The 15,045-nt window shown below is 37.6% G+C and overlaps 5 protein-coding genes across 6 annotated transcripts; 3 read left to right on the top strand and 2 right to left on the bottom strand.

The window, feature by feature from the left end:
* Positions 1-540: 540 nt before the first annotated feature.
* Positions 541-3,071, top strand: LOC141909377 (plancitoxin-1-like). Of its 2 annotated transcripts, XM_074799822.1 has the most exons (8): positions 541-715; positions 1,005-1,182; positions 1,301-1,376; positions 1,563-1,718; positions 2,008-2,199; positions 2,286-2,398; positions 2,675-2,806; positions 2,913-3,071. In XM_074799822.1, the coding sequence occupies exons 1-8, from the start codon at positions 597-599 to the stop codon at positions 3,069-3,071; spliced, it is 1,125 nt and encodes a 374-aa protein (XP_074655923.1). In that variant the 5' UTR covers positions 541-596. The 2 variants fall into 2 exon arrangements, with proteins under 2 accessions (XP_074655923.1, XP_074655924.1); XM_074799823.1 differs by lacking the exon at positions 2,008-2,199.
* Positions 3,072-3,384: 313 nt separating this feature from the next.
* On the bottom strand, positions 3,385-4,004 carry LOC141909225 (beta-alanyl-dopamine/carcinine hydrolase-like; the record flags this gene model as incomplete). Its single annotated transcript, XM_074799612.1, has 1 exon — positions 3,385-4,004. A coding segment is annotated over one exon (612 nt), but the record flags the coding sequence as incomplete, so codon positions are not given.
* An 894-nt stretch (positions 4,005-4,898) lies between these two features.
* On the top strand, positions 4,899-7,390 carry LOC141909378 (plancitoxin-1-like). The gene is made up of 8 exons (XM_074799824.1): positions 4,899-5,055; positions 5,343-5,520; positions 5,638-5,713; positions 5,897-6,052; positions 6,338-6,529; positions 6,616-6,728; positions 7,012-7,143; positions 7,250-7,390. Exons 1-8 carry the CDS (start codon positions 4,937-4,939, stop codon positions 7,376-7,378), a joined length of 1,095 nt encoding a protein of 364 aa, XP_074655925.1. The 5' UTR covers positions 4,899-4,936; the 3' UTR covers positions 7,379-7,390.
* On the bottom strand, positions 6,826-9,016 carry LOC141909375 (beta-alanyl-dopamine/carcinine hydrolase-like). The gene has a single exon (XM_074799821.1). It carries the CDS (start codon positions 8,909-8,911, stop codon positions 7,697-7,699), a length of 1,215 nt encoding a protein of 404 aa, XP_074655922.1. The 5' UTR covers positions 8,912-9,016; the 3' UTR covers positions 6,826-7,696.
* Positions 9,017-9,368: 352 nt separating this feature from the next.
* On the top strand, positions 9,369-14,602 carry LOC141908826 (AP-2 complex subunit mu). Its single transcript, XM_074799044.1, has 11 exons — positions 9,369-9,430; positions 10,004-10,111; positions 10,757-11,022; positions 11,219-11,301; positions 11,460-11,595; positions 11,828-11,972; positions 12,151-12,279; positions 12,628-12,763; positions 12,849-12,946; positions 13,023-13,134; positions 13,503-14,602. Exons 2-11 carry the CDS (start codon positions 10,038-10,040, stop codon positions 13,635-13,637), a joined length of 1,314 nt encoding a protein of 437 aa, XP_074655145.1. The 5' UTR covers positions 9,369-9,430; positions 10,004-10,037; the 3' UTR covers positions 13,638-14,602.
* Positions 14,603-15,045: the final 443 nt, after the last annotated feature.

Genomic DNA, 15,045 nt, shown 5'->3' with positions numbered 1-15,045 from the left:
GCTTTACAACGCCATAGTTACCATACTGGCTACCATCTAAATGTTACACGATACAACACGCCCCGTGTGCGTGTCCCGACTTAGTGAAATATAGGCTTAATCAAAATCAAAGTTCAAGTAAAGAATAAATTCGGGTAAGATATTTTCTTGTTGATTCCATAATTATCGATATACATTTGTATACAGTATTTATAGTTCATACTCTATTATAAAATAAGGATGTTTTTTTAAATTGACCGTGAATTATGTTCGCGGCCTGATGTGGGTAAACGCTAACTTATCAATAAAAAACGAACTTTTGACTGTGAAACGTTGTATTGGACCATCCTTTATTTCCGCTTGTTTCGATCCTTCATCACATAATGAAAACTTATTTTTCTATAACCCGTATATACATTAGATAGATAATGAAATAATAAACAAATATGAAATAAATTGTCGATTACAGAAATGAATCCAGTAATATACCAGGAAATGAAAAAATCATGCCTTAAGTTCACAAGGAAGTTTAAACGGGATAAACACCAGCATGACAAAATATATCACTATCATCGGTTGTGTGCCTGTCTGCTGGGAACTGTTTGACTATAGCCACGATGAGGCTGTTGACAATTGTTGCCGGGATTTGCGTCCTTTTCTTTTACTTCGTTTTCGTACACGGTGCAAAAACCAAAAATGTAAGATGTAGAAACCGAAACAACGACCCTGTAGATTGGTATGTATGTAAATGTATGAACTATTTTTGAAAATGGCCATTTTCTGAGATAATGATTTAAGTATTGGAATGATTTCATTGATCGCTTTCTGAAACAGAACCGTCATTACAGACTTCTATCACTTCTATCACCAACTGATAATCCAAGCGGTATACTCTATAATATGAAGTTGGAGTCATCGCGCCTGTTCATGAGAAGCAAACAAGGGTTGATTTGAAATGATAATTATTGTGTTACTTGTCAATGAATTATAGAGGTGCTGATAGTTTCCTTACGATCTTCTGATAGGTTTATAGTCTACAAAATGCCAATAAATTCCGTTCCGCAAAGTAGCGCAAACAGCGACGGATATGACTTCTATTACATGGATAGTGTCTCGAATCAGTTCAGGTTGTCCGAAACGCCGATAAACAGACTCCAGCAACCAGTCGGGTACACGCTTCAACAAATATACCTTAACTCAAATGTAAGAAATAATTGCAAATATTGTTAAGTGATGTATGTTTAGTAATATATTTCTACCTTTTTCGTAAGCATAATTTAAGCATAATTCAGAATCTCATTAAGAATTATCTTTTATTGAGGACATACATTGGGCGATGTATAACGATCAGAAAAAATCAAAGTTAGACGAAAATGACGAACATGCACACCAAAAAGGCACGTATTTTACGTACAACTCGAACCTTTGTTACCTGAAATCAAGGAGGTGCACCACCACCATGCTTCAATCGACTCAGTAGAATATTCTTTAATCACGATGAGTTTGACGATTGTTTTTTTTTTCGTAAACAATTCTTTGATAGGAAGAACCCTTGAAATAAAATTGTTATTTTAACTTTCAAGGTGTTGTAGCGTATGATTCAGCGACTGGTTTTCTATTGGTCCATAGCGTACCGAACTTTCCGAACACGAAAACGTATTCGTATCCCGCGACCGCCGCCAGATACGGGCAAATAATGTTGTGCATTTCGATGAATCACTATCAATTTGCAGACATAGGTATTACTGATTCGAATTAGATTTTTACTTTTCTAATGATGGTTAAGATATAGAGTCATGCATACGATAATACTCAAACAAATGACCTACGTATCTAACATATGCTCGTATATTGCCAGGGCCGTATTTAGTTTTGAAAAAGTGCCGTTTTGCAGATTATTTCCAAATGTTATATCCTAAACTACCCTTTTTCGGGTATCTATGCCCCATCAAAATTCAAATGCTAGGTACGGCCCTGATTGCGAATTTCAAAATGACAAATAAGTTTTATATTCATCTTTTTTTAAAGAGAAGATGCTGCAAGTGACCAACCCATACATATATGGCAGAAACGTCCCGCCGAAATACCCTTTCCTGTTCCCTAACGCCTTGAACCGCGCGAAAAAAATTAACGATGAATTTTGTTTTTACGAAACTGTATTGACATCTATTGACGGGCAGTCATTCCATGCCTTTTCGAAGGGAAGCGACGTCGTTGCAGGTTTGCCATCGTTTTTCATATAACGTAACTTTCAAATGATTACAGGATTATCAAATAAACGACAATCATTGATTGAATATTTCCAGAATTGTACGAGGAAATTGTAGCGCCGACACTACAATCTGACTTGAACGTTGAAACCTGGAGAAAAGGAGCCGGTGGAAAATTGAAATCGTCCAAATGTGACAAAGATTACAAAGTCAGTCCGCGTTTCATTTCATTGCTTCAAAATTATACAACTTAAAAAAATGAAATTCCTACAATAACAAGAATAGGAATCAAGAATACGTGACGTTATTATCAACCATTTAATGTATATACGTTTTACTTTTGCAAAACTATTTAAACAGGACTCTGATTATATACATATCAATCTGATCGATGCAATTTACTAAAAAGAATGGCTTCGTGGTTCACAAAACATTGGTGAAAATCGTCACAAAATGCAGATATTATTCCTTTCAATATCTTACAGGTTTTTAATGTCATATCGATTAAGATTGGGAACCATCAATTCAGGTATTCTAAGGACCATTCAAAATGGGCGGTGACACCTACTAAAACCAGTAAGGGTGGTTACGTATGCATCGGAGACCTGAACAGAATGGTAATTATCTATCAACCTTGCGACCTAAACTAAATTTGTACAATAAATTTATCGAAAAACTAACATTCGATACTTAAAGCCTTTGCTTTGGTTGTATGTATTTTAGGAGTCACAGAAGTATAGGGGTGGAGGAACTGTCTGTTTTGCTGCGACTAATCAGAAAGTCTGGGAAACTTTCATCGGAATCATAAACGAAGTACAGCCGTGCGTGCCGGTGAAATACTGTGAAGGCTGTAAACGCGAAAATTCAGAGCTTATCTTTTAGATATGTGTGTGTGTGTGTCATAAGAAATGAATTTGACCACTTCTCTGATTGTCACGGAATAAACAGCCATCAGCTACTTATTTAGATAATCAAGTAAATAACGTAAATGTATATACGCTATTAACACTACTTTTTAATTCAAAATACGCTATTAACACTACTTTTTAATTCAAAGTAGATAGAAAATGGTTTAGTCTGCACACGAAACCATGCACTATAAAATTGCTCTCTGCTGATCATTCGTCAGTTTATCATATTTATATGCTTCAATAAAATGCTCATCGTGTCCTATACAACGTCTTTTTGTATACGATCTCGGTTTCAAGTGTTGTTGCAAGGTATTTCTATCTGGACCAACGGTATCTTGGTGGTTTTAGGATTGCTTTTATAAATCGACAGCTTGCAATTGGTCAAGTCAAACTCTCCAGTCGCTACAGTACACCCAGGATCGGTTGGTCGGGGTGTCCGGTAAATAGGGTACTTTCTATCGAGCGTGTCTCCCAGTATGACCCGGGCGTCGTCATCGCTACGAGGAACTGGTAGTCTAAACGCGCGTGCTTTGCGATGTTGCGAACTTGTGATCGATTTCGGGTTTTGTTCGATTTGGTAATGGTCGTACATGTTGAAATGGTAATAGTATCCGATATTCGTACTTCTGCTAGCACGAGTCCTTTCAGGTCGGATCGTAATCTTGCTGACTATGGATTTCGCTTCGTCTGATGGCGCAACTTCGTAATTATATGTAGCGGTGACCGGCAATTTAGAAAAGTCAGCTGCATTGACGCTGAAACCGAATGCGCAACCATAATTCACATTCTTCAGAATTCTTTCCAAATCTACGATATTTTGAGCTGATAGAATTGCTCTATTCAACACATAACGAGGAATTTTGCGTCCGGTTTTCGGGTATTTTGGATACAGAGCGTTAGCAGTTTAGAACTAAACCAGTACCGGTAAAAGCAAAAGGCAGTGTTACCTTGAAGATATCCTGGGTACGAATAAGCCGTAAATCGTTCTTCTTAAGTGCACAAGGAAGTTTTAGCGGGATAAACACCGGCATGACAAAACATATCCCTATCATCGGTTGTGTGTCTGTCCGCTGGGAACTGTTTGACTATAGCCACGATGAGGCTGTTGACAATTGTTGCCGGGATTTGCGTCCTTTTCTTTTACTTAGTTTTCGTACACGGTGCAAAAACCAAGAATGTAAGATGTAGAAATCGGAACAACGACCCTGTAGATTGGTATGTATGTAAATGTATGAACTATTTTTGAAAATGGCCAGTTTCTGAGATACTGATATAAGTATTGGAACGATTTCATTGATCGCTTTCTGAAACAGAACCGTCACTACAGACTTCTATCACTTCTATCACCAACTGATAACCCAAGCGGTATACCCTATAATATGAAGTTGGAGTCATCTCGCCTGTTCATGAGAAGCGAACAAGAGTTGATTTGAAATGATAATTATTGTGTTGCTTGTCAATGAATTATAGAGGTGATAGGTTTATAGTACGAAATGCCAATGTCGGGTACACGATTCAACAAATATACCTTAACTCGAATGTAAGGAATAATTGAAAATTCAGTGATGTATGTTTAGTAATAAATATTAGTATAATAACGGTATTTCTACTTTTTAATTCAAAGTACTCAGAAAATGGTTTAGTCTATACCCGAAACAATTGAATAAACTATAAAACAGCTTTTATTGATAATTTGCTTTTATCGTCAGTATGAATATCAGGTGACTAAAAAAAAAATCATGTCCACGTTGCACAAGGAAGTTTAAACGGGATATATAAACATCATGCTAAAATATATCCCTGTCATCGGTTGTGCGTCTATCGGCTGGTATCGCGATGAGGCTGTTGACAATCGTTGCCGGGATTTGCGTCCTTTTCTTTTACTTAGTTTTCGTACACGGTTTAAAAACCAAGAATGTAACATGTAGAGACCGGAACAACGACACTGTAGATTGGTATGTATGTTAATGTATGAACTATTTTTAAAAATGGCCATTTTCTGAGGTAACGATATAAGTATTGGAATAATTTTATTGATCACTTTCTGAAACAGAACCGTCATTACAGACTTTTATCACTTCAATCACCAACTGAACCCAAGCGGTATACCCTATAATATGAAGTTGGAGTCATCTCGCCTTTTCATGAGAAGCGAACAAGAGTTGATTTGAAATGATAACTATTGTGTTGCTAGACAATGAATGATAGAGGTGCTGATATTTTCCTTGCGATCTTCTGATAGGTTTATAGTCTACAAAATGCCAATAAATTCCGTTTCGAAAAGTAGCGCAAAAGACGACGGATATGACTTCTATTACATGGATAGTGTCTCGAATCAGTTCAGGTTGTCCGAAACGCTGATAAACAGACTCCAGCAACCAGTCGGGTACACGCTTCAACAAATATACCTGAACTCAAATGTAAGAAATTATTGCAAATACAGTAAAGTGATGTATGTTTAATAATATATTCTACCTTTTTCGTAAGCATAATTTAAGCATAATTCAGAATCTCATTAAGAATTATCTTTTATTGAGGACATACATTGGATGATGTATAACGATCAGAAAAAATCAAAGTTAGACGGAAATGACGAACATGCACACCAAAAAGGCACGTATTTTACGTACAACTCGAGCCTTTGTTACCTGAAATCAAGGAGGTGCACCACCACCATGCTTCGACTCAGAAGAATATTCTTTAATCACGATGAGTTTGACGATTGTTTTTTTTTTTCGTAAACAGTTCTTTGATAGGATGAACCCTTGAAATAAAATTGTTATTTCAACTTTCAAGGTGTTGTAGCGTATGATTCAGAGACTGGTTTTCTATTGGTCCATAGCGTACCGAACTTTCCGAACACGAAAACGTATTCGTATCCCGCGACCGCCGCCATAAACGGGCAAATAATGTTGTGCATTTCGATGAATCACAGTCAATTTGCAAGCATAGGTATTACTGATTCGAATTAGCTTTTTACTTTTCTAATGATGGTAAAGATATAGAGTCGTGCATAAGATAATACTCAAACAAATGACCTACGTATCTAACATATGCTCGTATATTGCCAGGGCCGTATTTAGTTTTGGAAAAGTGCCGTTTTGCAGATATTATTGTTATATCCTAAACTACCCTTTAACGGGTATCTATGTCCCCTCAAAATTCAAATGCTAGGTATTTGCCCTGATTGCTAATTTCAAAATGACAAATAAGTTTTATATTCATCTTTTTTAAAAGAGAAGATGTTGAACGTGACCAAGGCAGGCATATATGGCATAAACGTCCCGCCGAAATACCCTTTCCTGTTCCCTAACGCCTTGAACCGCGCGAAAAAAATTAACGATGAATTTTGTTGTGACGAAACTGTATTGACATCTATTGACGGGCAGTCATTCTGTGCCTTTTCGAAGGGAAGCGACGTCGTTGCAGGTTTGCCATCTTTTTTCATATAACGTAACTTGCAAATGATTACAGGATTATCAAATAAACGACAATCATTGATTGAATATTTCCAGATTTGTACGAGGACATTGTAGCGCCGAAACTACAATCTAACTTGAACGTTGAAACCTGGAGAATAGGAGCCGGTGGAAAATTGGAATCGTCCAAATGTGACAAAGATTACAAAGTCAGTCCTCGTTTCATTTTCATTTCATTGCTTCAAAATTATACATCTTAGAAAAAATGAAATTCCTACAATAACAAAAATAGGAATCAAGAATACGTGACGTTATTATCAACCATTTAATGTATATACGTTTTACTTTTGCAAAACTATTTGAACAGGACTCTGATTATATACATATCAATCTGATCGATGCAATTAACTATAACGAATGGCTTCGTGGTTCACAAAACATCGGTGAAAATCGTCACAAAATGCAGATATTATTCCTTTCAATATCTTACAGGTTTTTAATGTCATATCGATTAAGATTGGGAACCATCAATTCAGGTATTCTAAGGACCATTCAAAATGGGCGGTGACACCTACTAAAACCAGTAAGGGTGGTTACGTATGCATCGGAGACCTGAACAGAATGGTAATTATCTATCAACCTTGCGACCTAAACAAAATTTGTATAATAAATTTATCGAAAAACTAACATTCGATACTTAAAGCCTTTGCTTTGGTTGTATGTATTTTAGGAGTCACAGAAGTATAGGGGTGGAGGAACTGTCTGTTTTGCTGCGACTAATCAGAAAGTCTGGGAAACTTTCATCGGAATCATAAACGAAGTAGAGCCGTGCGTGCCGGTGAAATACTGTGAACTGTAAACGCGAAAATTCAGAGCTTATCTTTTAGATATGTGTGTGTGTGTGTCATAAGAAATGAATTTGACCACTTCTCTGATTGTCACGGAATAAACAGCCATCAGCTACTGATTTAGATAATCAAGTAAATAACGTAAATGTATATACGCTATTAACACTACTTTTTAATTCAAAGTAGATAGAAAATGGTTTAGTCTGCACACGAAACCATGCACTATAAAATTGCTCTCTGCTGATCATTCGTCAGTTTATCATATTTATATGCTTCAATAAAATGCTCATCGTGTCATATACAACGTCTTTTTGTATACGATCTCGGTTTCAAGTGTTGTTGCAAGGTATTTCTATCTGGACCAACGGTATCTTGGTGGTTTTAGGATTGCTTTTATAAATCGACAGCTTGCAATTGGTCAAGTCAAACTCTCCAGTCGCTACAGTACACCCAGGATCGGTTGGTCGGGGTGTCCGGTAAATAGGGTACTTTCTATCGAGCGTGTCTCCCAGTATGACCCGGGCGTCGTCATCGCTACGAGGAACTGGTAGTCTAAACGCGCGTGCTTTGCGATGTTGCGAACTTGTGATCGATTTCGGGTTTTGTTCGATTTGGTAATGGTCGTACATGTTGAAATGGTAATAGTATCCGATATTCGTACTTCTGCTAGCACGAGCCCTTTCAGGTCGGATCGTAATCTTGCTGACTATGGATTTCGCTTCGTCTGATGGCGCAACTTCGTAATTATATGTAGCGGTGACCGGCAATTTAGAAAAGTCAGCTGCATTGACGCTGAAACCGAATGCGCAACCATAATTCACATTCTTCAGAATTCTTTCCAAATCTACGATATTTTGAGCTGATAGAATTGCTCTATTCAATACATAACGAGGAATTTTGCGTCCGGTTTTCGGATATTTTGGATACAGAGCGTTAGCAGTTAGAACTAAACCAGTACCGGTAAAAGCGAAAGTGTTACCCTGAAGATATCCTGGGTACGAATAAGCCGTAAATCGTTCTTCCGCGACGGTAAGTAACCCACGCGGGTTAACGTTCTTTATCTTGGCACTAATGACGTAGCCACGATCTTTTATCAGCGGATTTGTATCTTCGTTGTGAGCGATCATCGTCAGATGCGAGTTGACGATGTGGACATCGCTACAATCGTCAAGCGGTTCTAACGCCATGAATGCCTCGATTTCGGCGGCCATATGCGAAACGAATACGTGAAGAAACGGGATACCCGTCGCGTCCGAGATACCCCGCATTTCATCCAGATATTGCGGATAGGTGGCGTTCACTGTTTTAACGTAATCGGTATAGATCTGTTTACCTCTTTTCGTGGCAACGAATGGTATTAGAACTGCTTTCAGGTCTTCGTTGAGGCGATAGAATTCGAGAATTCGCTCTTTGAAAGTTGTTCCTATCTCGCGAGCCACTTCGTAGTGCGTTCCCTCAACATAAAGCACAGGTAGTGACATTGCTGAGGATACGATGGGAACCGAAGAAATAATGAGTAACAGTGATGTCCACAATTGAGCCATCTCTGCGACAAACCTTTTTAAGATTTCAGATTCGAAATATCCAATGTTTATAATTCGGTAGCTGGGTCGATAATGAGTTCTCCCAAACAAACACCTCTAGCTATTTCGTTCCAAATGCGTATACATAAAATAAGATAAGAAGCGCAGGTTATCTTATCAATACAAAGATATTAGTAAACATTTCAAGGAAATAACGTGATAGACATTACACGTAACAACGCTTGATTCTATTTCACAAGAAAAATAACAAATCTTACAAACAAAATCTAGGTCAATTTTTGGATGTGGTTTATGCACATATTGGTCCTGACCTTTATTACATTTGGGATGATATGAACGTACTGGAGCAAACCCGGCATAGTATGTAACGCTCGCGAGTACTCGTGCTCTGGCAGGTGAGTAACTGTATCCGGAGCAAACCGTCTATCGGCAATTACTACACTGGCAAGTGAATGCGGAAATCGGCCATTATTGCTCCGGATTGGATTACTAGCACTGAAAACTCCCCTTTTAATCTTGGTAAGGTTGCTGCGCGATCTATTCCGTTAATGAAGTAGAAACATGAGTATTTGTTGCATTATGAATGCATCACCAACTGTTAGCAGTTTTTGTATTTATTGCGGTTAAAATAAATCATATTTAAATGGCCTTCACATAAATCAATAGTATAGAATTTAGAAAAATCGAATCCGTCGGCGCGTCAAGTCATCGATCGATCGATTAAACCGCCCACCCCACAAACAAACCAATTTAAACCACCGCAACAATTATTCACAATTCATTTTGGTAAATGCTAGGTCAGGATAGGTCATGGTGAATATGCCTATTCACTCATCACTGTCCGAAATAGACTAAACTTTTCCGGCAAATAGACATTTTTTAATTGCTCTTCATCCTCATTCAAATTTGATACCATCATCGCAACTTGAGACTGGAAAAGTTAAAAAAGTGACTCCAGTTTTGTTTAGGCGTTATGATTATGTACCTAACCTAACCATAACCCTTATATAATAGGGTACACTGAACTGCAGTCGGACCAAAAAAAGAATCTTTATTTTTATTTATAGCTTGATTGATGATGATATTTTTCAGTTTGTTATGATTCATCAATGAAATCTTGACCACAATGATCGGGGGCGTGTTCATTTATAATCACAAGGGCGAGATCCTCATATCTCGCGTCTACCGAGATGACATCGTGTAAGTATAACAAATCTAAGCCCGTTATTGAATTCCTACGGATTCAAGCAGAATCTCTATGACTTCTAGATTCCAGAAAAAACCCCTTCTAATCAGTGAATGCTAGTGAAAACTATGTCTAAATCGGTACGGTTTGGAACTAGATTTTTTTACCCAATTTGGCAGTTACCAAATTAAAAACCCAGTAATGGTACTGGTAGTGTAAAAGATAAAAAATTGCTTACAAAACCGCCAACCAAGATAAGCAGTACTGATCTATGAGGAGTCTACAGTAATTGGATATGATAATGATGCAGGTGTCCTTGAAATTTGATATTTTCTCCTTGAAAACTAATATCCTTATATCAAAAACGGTAAAAGTGCAGAGCTGCACCTCTCGTGATTGACGCAATCTACTGAATGACAGAATCCAGGCTAAAATCTTTCTAGTGAAGATTTAAAATTAACCAATGGCAATCGCACTGTTCTGAATTGCTGATGACATATTGAATCTGAAACAATGATATTAAATGTAATTCATTGAACCATTTACGCCGAGAGGTCCGGATCTGCACTTATACCTCAAAAACTTATATCCAGTAGTGACCGATCTCTAGGGACCCCGGTCCAGGCTATAGCTGCTGAATTTCTGTTTGTTTATTTCAGGCGTAACGCGGTGGACGCTTTCCGCGTAAACGTAATTCACGCGCGGCAACAAGTTCGCTCGCCGGTTACGAACATCGCTCGTACGAGCTTCTTTCATATCAAACGCGTGAACATATGGCTGGCGGCGGTGACCAAACAGAACGTCAACGCGGCAATGGTGTTTCAATTCCTGCATAAAATGGTCGAAGTGATGCAGTCGTACTTCGGAAAGATCTCCGAAGAAAACATCAAGAATAATTTCGTGTTGATTTATGAATTGCTCGATGGTAGGTGGTTTTATGAACAAAAAATACTGATACCGGGTATTGACTTTCTCATAAATTGGGTAACTTTATAAACATTAGGGCGAGTAGTGAATTAATTTGATAGTAAATTCATCATCTTTTTTCTGGATATTTTTGTTGATTTTTGTCTTCAAGGAGTATGGTACATTTGCTCATTTCATTTTCTTTACATTGATAGAAATCTTGGATTTTGGCTATCCACAAAATACTGATACAGGAATTTTGAAAACATACATCACCCAGCAAGGCGTTAAATCACAGGTAATATATAGCTGCTGGATATGCTTGACATGTTACTCTTATGAATCCCGCAATTCTTAAAACTTAAATAAATCAAGCCTATTTCAATTTAGTATGCCCTACTGTTGCGAGTGGGAGAACATGACTGTGTCACTTACTTTCATATTTTTTTTTTGTAGTCGAAAGAAGAAACTAGCCAAATAACATCTCATGTCACCGGACAAATCAGTTGGAGAAGAGAAAATATTAAATATCGTCGTAATGAACTCTTCCTTGATGTCCTCGAATCGGTCAATTTACTGATGTCACCACAAGGTAAATAGAATTGATAATAAAATTATTTTTATATAGTGCACCTTTCTATGGTGGTCCCATGCTTAACAAGCAGTCTCCTTGAGAGAAAACTGTCCAAAACGGCAATGTTTTAAATCCGATTCGAAAAGTACTTTCTTGCTTGATTGAAGTTGTGTAGACTAGATAAAATGTGCTATAAACTTCCATTGATATTCCGAGTAAGACTTCTGATGATTTTGATTTCTGGTTTTAGGTCAGGTACTGAGCGCACATGTCGCCGGTAAAGTGGTCATGAAGAGTTATTTAAGCGGTATGCCCGAGTGTAAGTTCGGAATCAATGATAAACTCGTCCTCGACAACAAGGGCAAAAGTTCCAACGATGAACCACAAAGCAAACAGTAAGTTGTCAATGATTCTGGAAAAAATTTCCTCGATGTTTTATGTCAATTTGGGGTTTTTCTTCATGATACTTAACTGACTAGGTATTCAAAGGCAGCCGAGTCAGTTTTCAACTCGGTATCATCTATTTTATAAAAATGCGCACGAGTTTAACGATTTCGACCGTTGAAATTTCAGATTAAGCAGCGGAAAGACGTCAATCGCCATAGATGACTGTCAGTTCCACCAGTGCGTCAAATTGAGCAAATTCGAAACCGAACATAGCATCAACTTCATTCCACCTGATGGCGAATTTGAACTGATGAGGTAAAATAAGAATAGACCTTGACGTTGAGTAGTTACAATCAATTTCTGCAAACTCTGCCTCGCGCGTTGTGAATATCCCATTTTGTCTGCCGGGTTATCAGGGAATGTGGCTGGAAATGGTGATATTGTATCAACATTTTCTTCAAAATTGTGCCTGGAAACTTTTCATCGTTTAATTATTTGTATGAACAGTTGTGAGATCTAGTAGATTACTGAAATTTTACATGACATGACTACCAGAATTTTTGTATTTTTCTCCTGGAACACTTTCGGAATTTCAGTTGCCCTGACGTGTAATAATATAACGCATGTATTTTAATTTATTATTTTTGATTGATTTTTAAACAGATATCGTACGACGAAGGACATCAGTTTACCATTCCGCGTGATTCCGCTAGTCAGAGAAGTCGGACGCAGCAAAATGGAGGTGAAAGTCGTCGTGAAATCCAACTTTAAACCATCGTTACTCGCGCAGAAAGTTGAGGTAATCGATAAATAACGATACTATTAATACGAAAGTTGCGATCTGAAGATAATATTTTGAACGCGTATTTTAATATTGGTTCTAGGTGCGTATCCCGACTCCTCTCAATACTAGCGGCGTTCAAGTGATCTGCATGAAGGGAAAAGCGAAATACAAAGCCAGTGAAAACGCTATCATTTGGAAGTAAGTCTCGTCGGTATTAATCTCAGTCGAAGTGCTGCGACAGTTGTACTTATCGTAAGTTCTTTTATTCGCGCAGGTTTAAGCGAATGGGAGGCATGAAGGAATGCCAGCTTAGCGCCGAAATCGAATTACTTAATACGAACGATAAAAAGAAATGGACTAGACCTCCTATATCAATGAGCTTCGAGGTAGGTTCGATGGAATAACTGTTTAATTCGTCACATAACTGAAGTCACCCCTAAACTCATATTTTCGATTCAGTTTATTGAGTGTAAGTCGTAATTTCAATAAGTCTCACAGGGTCCCTACTACTCGCTTGATTCTTTTAAAACTCCTTCTTAACTGAAAATGCTTTTAAAGGCACTAAAAATCTATTTAAGTTGAGCAAAATGCCCAAAACGAGATAAACAGTAGGCTACCGATTAAGGAGTCTACTGTTATTGGGATATGAGTGATGCTCAGCTGACGATTCTTGAAATTTGAACTATGACGACTTATCAGAGTTTGACTCTATCTCCGGTATTAATCTCACACCATCGATGCTTCTTTCATTCAGGTTCCGTTTGCGCCCTCTGGATTCAAGGTTCGCTATCTGAAAGTGTTCGAGTCGAAGTTGAACTACAGCGATCACGACGTGATCAAGTGGGTACGATACATCGGAAAGAGCGGCCTTTACGAAACTCGCTGTTAGTGTCGGGAGTTGCTCGGACACCGCGAGTGAGAGAGACAGAACTTTAAAAAACCCAACAATGATGTTAGATATAGAAACAACAGTCGTATTCTAAATTGGTTTGTGCAGGTGATAAGAAACAACTTCAGATTTGACATGACTTATGTAGCATTTTTTCGCCGGATTTTTCACCCTCTGGCGGACGCGACGATTCTGTGTGCTGATGTGACTTGAAAAAAATTATTGTGTCTGATGTTTCTCTCTTGCTGAAAATGTATTGTGTAGTACATCATCCCTTAACTGACCAGGTGATTACCATCATTCATCGAAAGTGCGGGTCCTTTCTTAAATAATTCATAGTGCTCATAATCTAACGAATGAAAACTGCCTTCAAACCATGCAATTATCTCCATATACCCATAAGCACCTCGTTACTTAAAGATATGAAATATAATATACATAATAAAAATGATAATGAAAGCCAGTTTCCAGTTAAAATAGTTGTGAACTGGGTTTTAACTCATATTTAGTTCAATCGTAAATCTATGTTAGTTGAAACTATATGACGTATAGAAATATAAACGATACTTTGATCAGTTGGTAGAATATGAGATATAATGATTGCAATTGGATTTGTATTCGATTTTGTGCTTTTTGGTTTACCTTACCGCCTCTTACAAACCCAGTTGCCCTAGGGCTGATTTACGCTTCATCCTTGTCAGTACTTGTACTCAGTTGTTCATCGAGATATTCAATTGTTTGGTTTCTCTTCTACGAGCCTTCTAGCAGCGGATGGAACAAAATTATTCTGGAACCTTCTGCCCGAAAGGTCTTAGAACTATCTCAAGCATCTGCTGTAATATAAGTAAAGGCTACCTATTTAATGATATATCTATCTATACATAGTGAACTGTGTTTGTACATGTAATATGTAAAGTATATAAATATAAGTCAATGTAAAATAAACATGGGTGATTCCTGTTAAACTTTTGTTTTTCTTCACTTGGCGAGGAATGACAGTAGTTCTGCTATACAGCATGCAGTCTAGTGAAGATAAATTTAGAAAGGAACGGGTGGATAGTCACTGAAACCTATCCATGGTTTGTCATATGTCTTGAGTGCTACTTTTTGGAAAAAGAAATAAAGGCTTCGATTTGTGCTTAATTTTCACAACAATGTCAGAAAGCGCTACTTATTGAATACAGATTATCTGAAAAATATTAGTCAGTATTGGTAATGTGGATACTCCCTTGGGTGTTGATTAAGTCAAACACGCAACTGAGCAATAAACATGTCCTAGTGCATGACAATGACATACCGTAATTGAAATTTATCGGTCCCATGAGATCAGAGAAAAGTGCAAACTACTGCGTTAGTAAAATACTGATTATAATTAATGGTGTGTTGGTCCTTGTGGTCTTCTGGAAGA

This window comes from Tubulanus polymorphus, chromosome 7, assembly GCF_964204645.1.
Source record: "Tubulanus polymorphus chromosome 7, tnTubPoly1.2, whole genome shotgun sequence".
Classification (NCBI taxonomy): Eukaryota; Metazoa; Nemertea; class Palaeonemertea; order Tubulaniformes; family Tubulanidae; genus Tubulanus; species Tubulanus polymorphus.
Note: the sequence above shows the minus strand (reverse complement) of the source record. Positions and strands in the feature narration are given on the sequence as shown.

Excerpts from the sequence above, each read along its gene's own strand:
- LOC141909378 (XM_074799824.1), top strand. The coding sequence starts at position 4,937 with ATGAGGCTGTTGACAATCGTTGCCGGGATTTGCGTCCTTTTCTTTTAC. Across the intron at positions 5,521-5,637 it reads AAATATACCTGAACTCAAAT|GACATACATTGGATGATGTA; the intron begins GTAAGAAATTAT and ends TCTTTTATTGAG. Across the intron at positions 6,530-6,615 it reads GGGAAGCGACGTCGTTGCAG|ATTTGTACGAGGACATTGTA; the intron begins GTTTGCCATCTT and ends GAATATTTCCAG.
- LOC141908826 (XM_074799044.1), top strand. The coding sequence starts at position 10,038 with ATGATCGGGGGCGTGTTCATTTATAATCACAAGGGCGAGATCCTCATA. Across the intron at positions 11,302-11,459 it reads AGCAAGGCGTTAAATCACAG|TCGAAAGAAGAAACTAGCCA; the intron begins GTAATATATAGC and ends TTTTTTTTGTAG. Across the intron at positions 12,947-13,022 it reads GAAAACGCTATCATTTGGAA|GTTTAAGCGAATGGGAGGCA; the intron begins GTAAGTCTCGTC and ends TTATTCGCGCAG.
- LOC141909375 (XM_074799821.1), bottom strand. The coding sequence starts at position 8,911 with ATGGCTCAATTGTGGACATCACTGTTACTCATTATTTCTTCGGTTCCC.
- LOC141909377 (XM_074799822.1), top strand. The coding sequence starts at position 597 with ATGAGGCTGTTGACAATTGTTGCCGGGATTTGCGTCCTTTTCTTTTAC. Across the intron at positions 1,183-1,300 it reads AAATATACCTTAACTCAAAT|GACATACATTGGGCGATGTA; the intron begins GTAAGAAATAAT and ends TCTTTTATTGAG. Across the intron at positions 2,807-2,912 it reads TCGGAGACCTGAACAGAATG|GAGTCACAGAAGTATAGGGG; the intron begins GTAATTATCTAT and ends TATGTATTTTAG.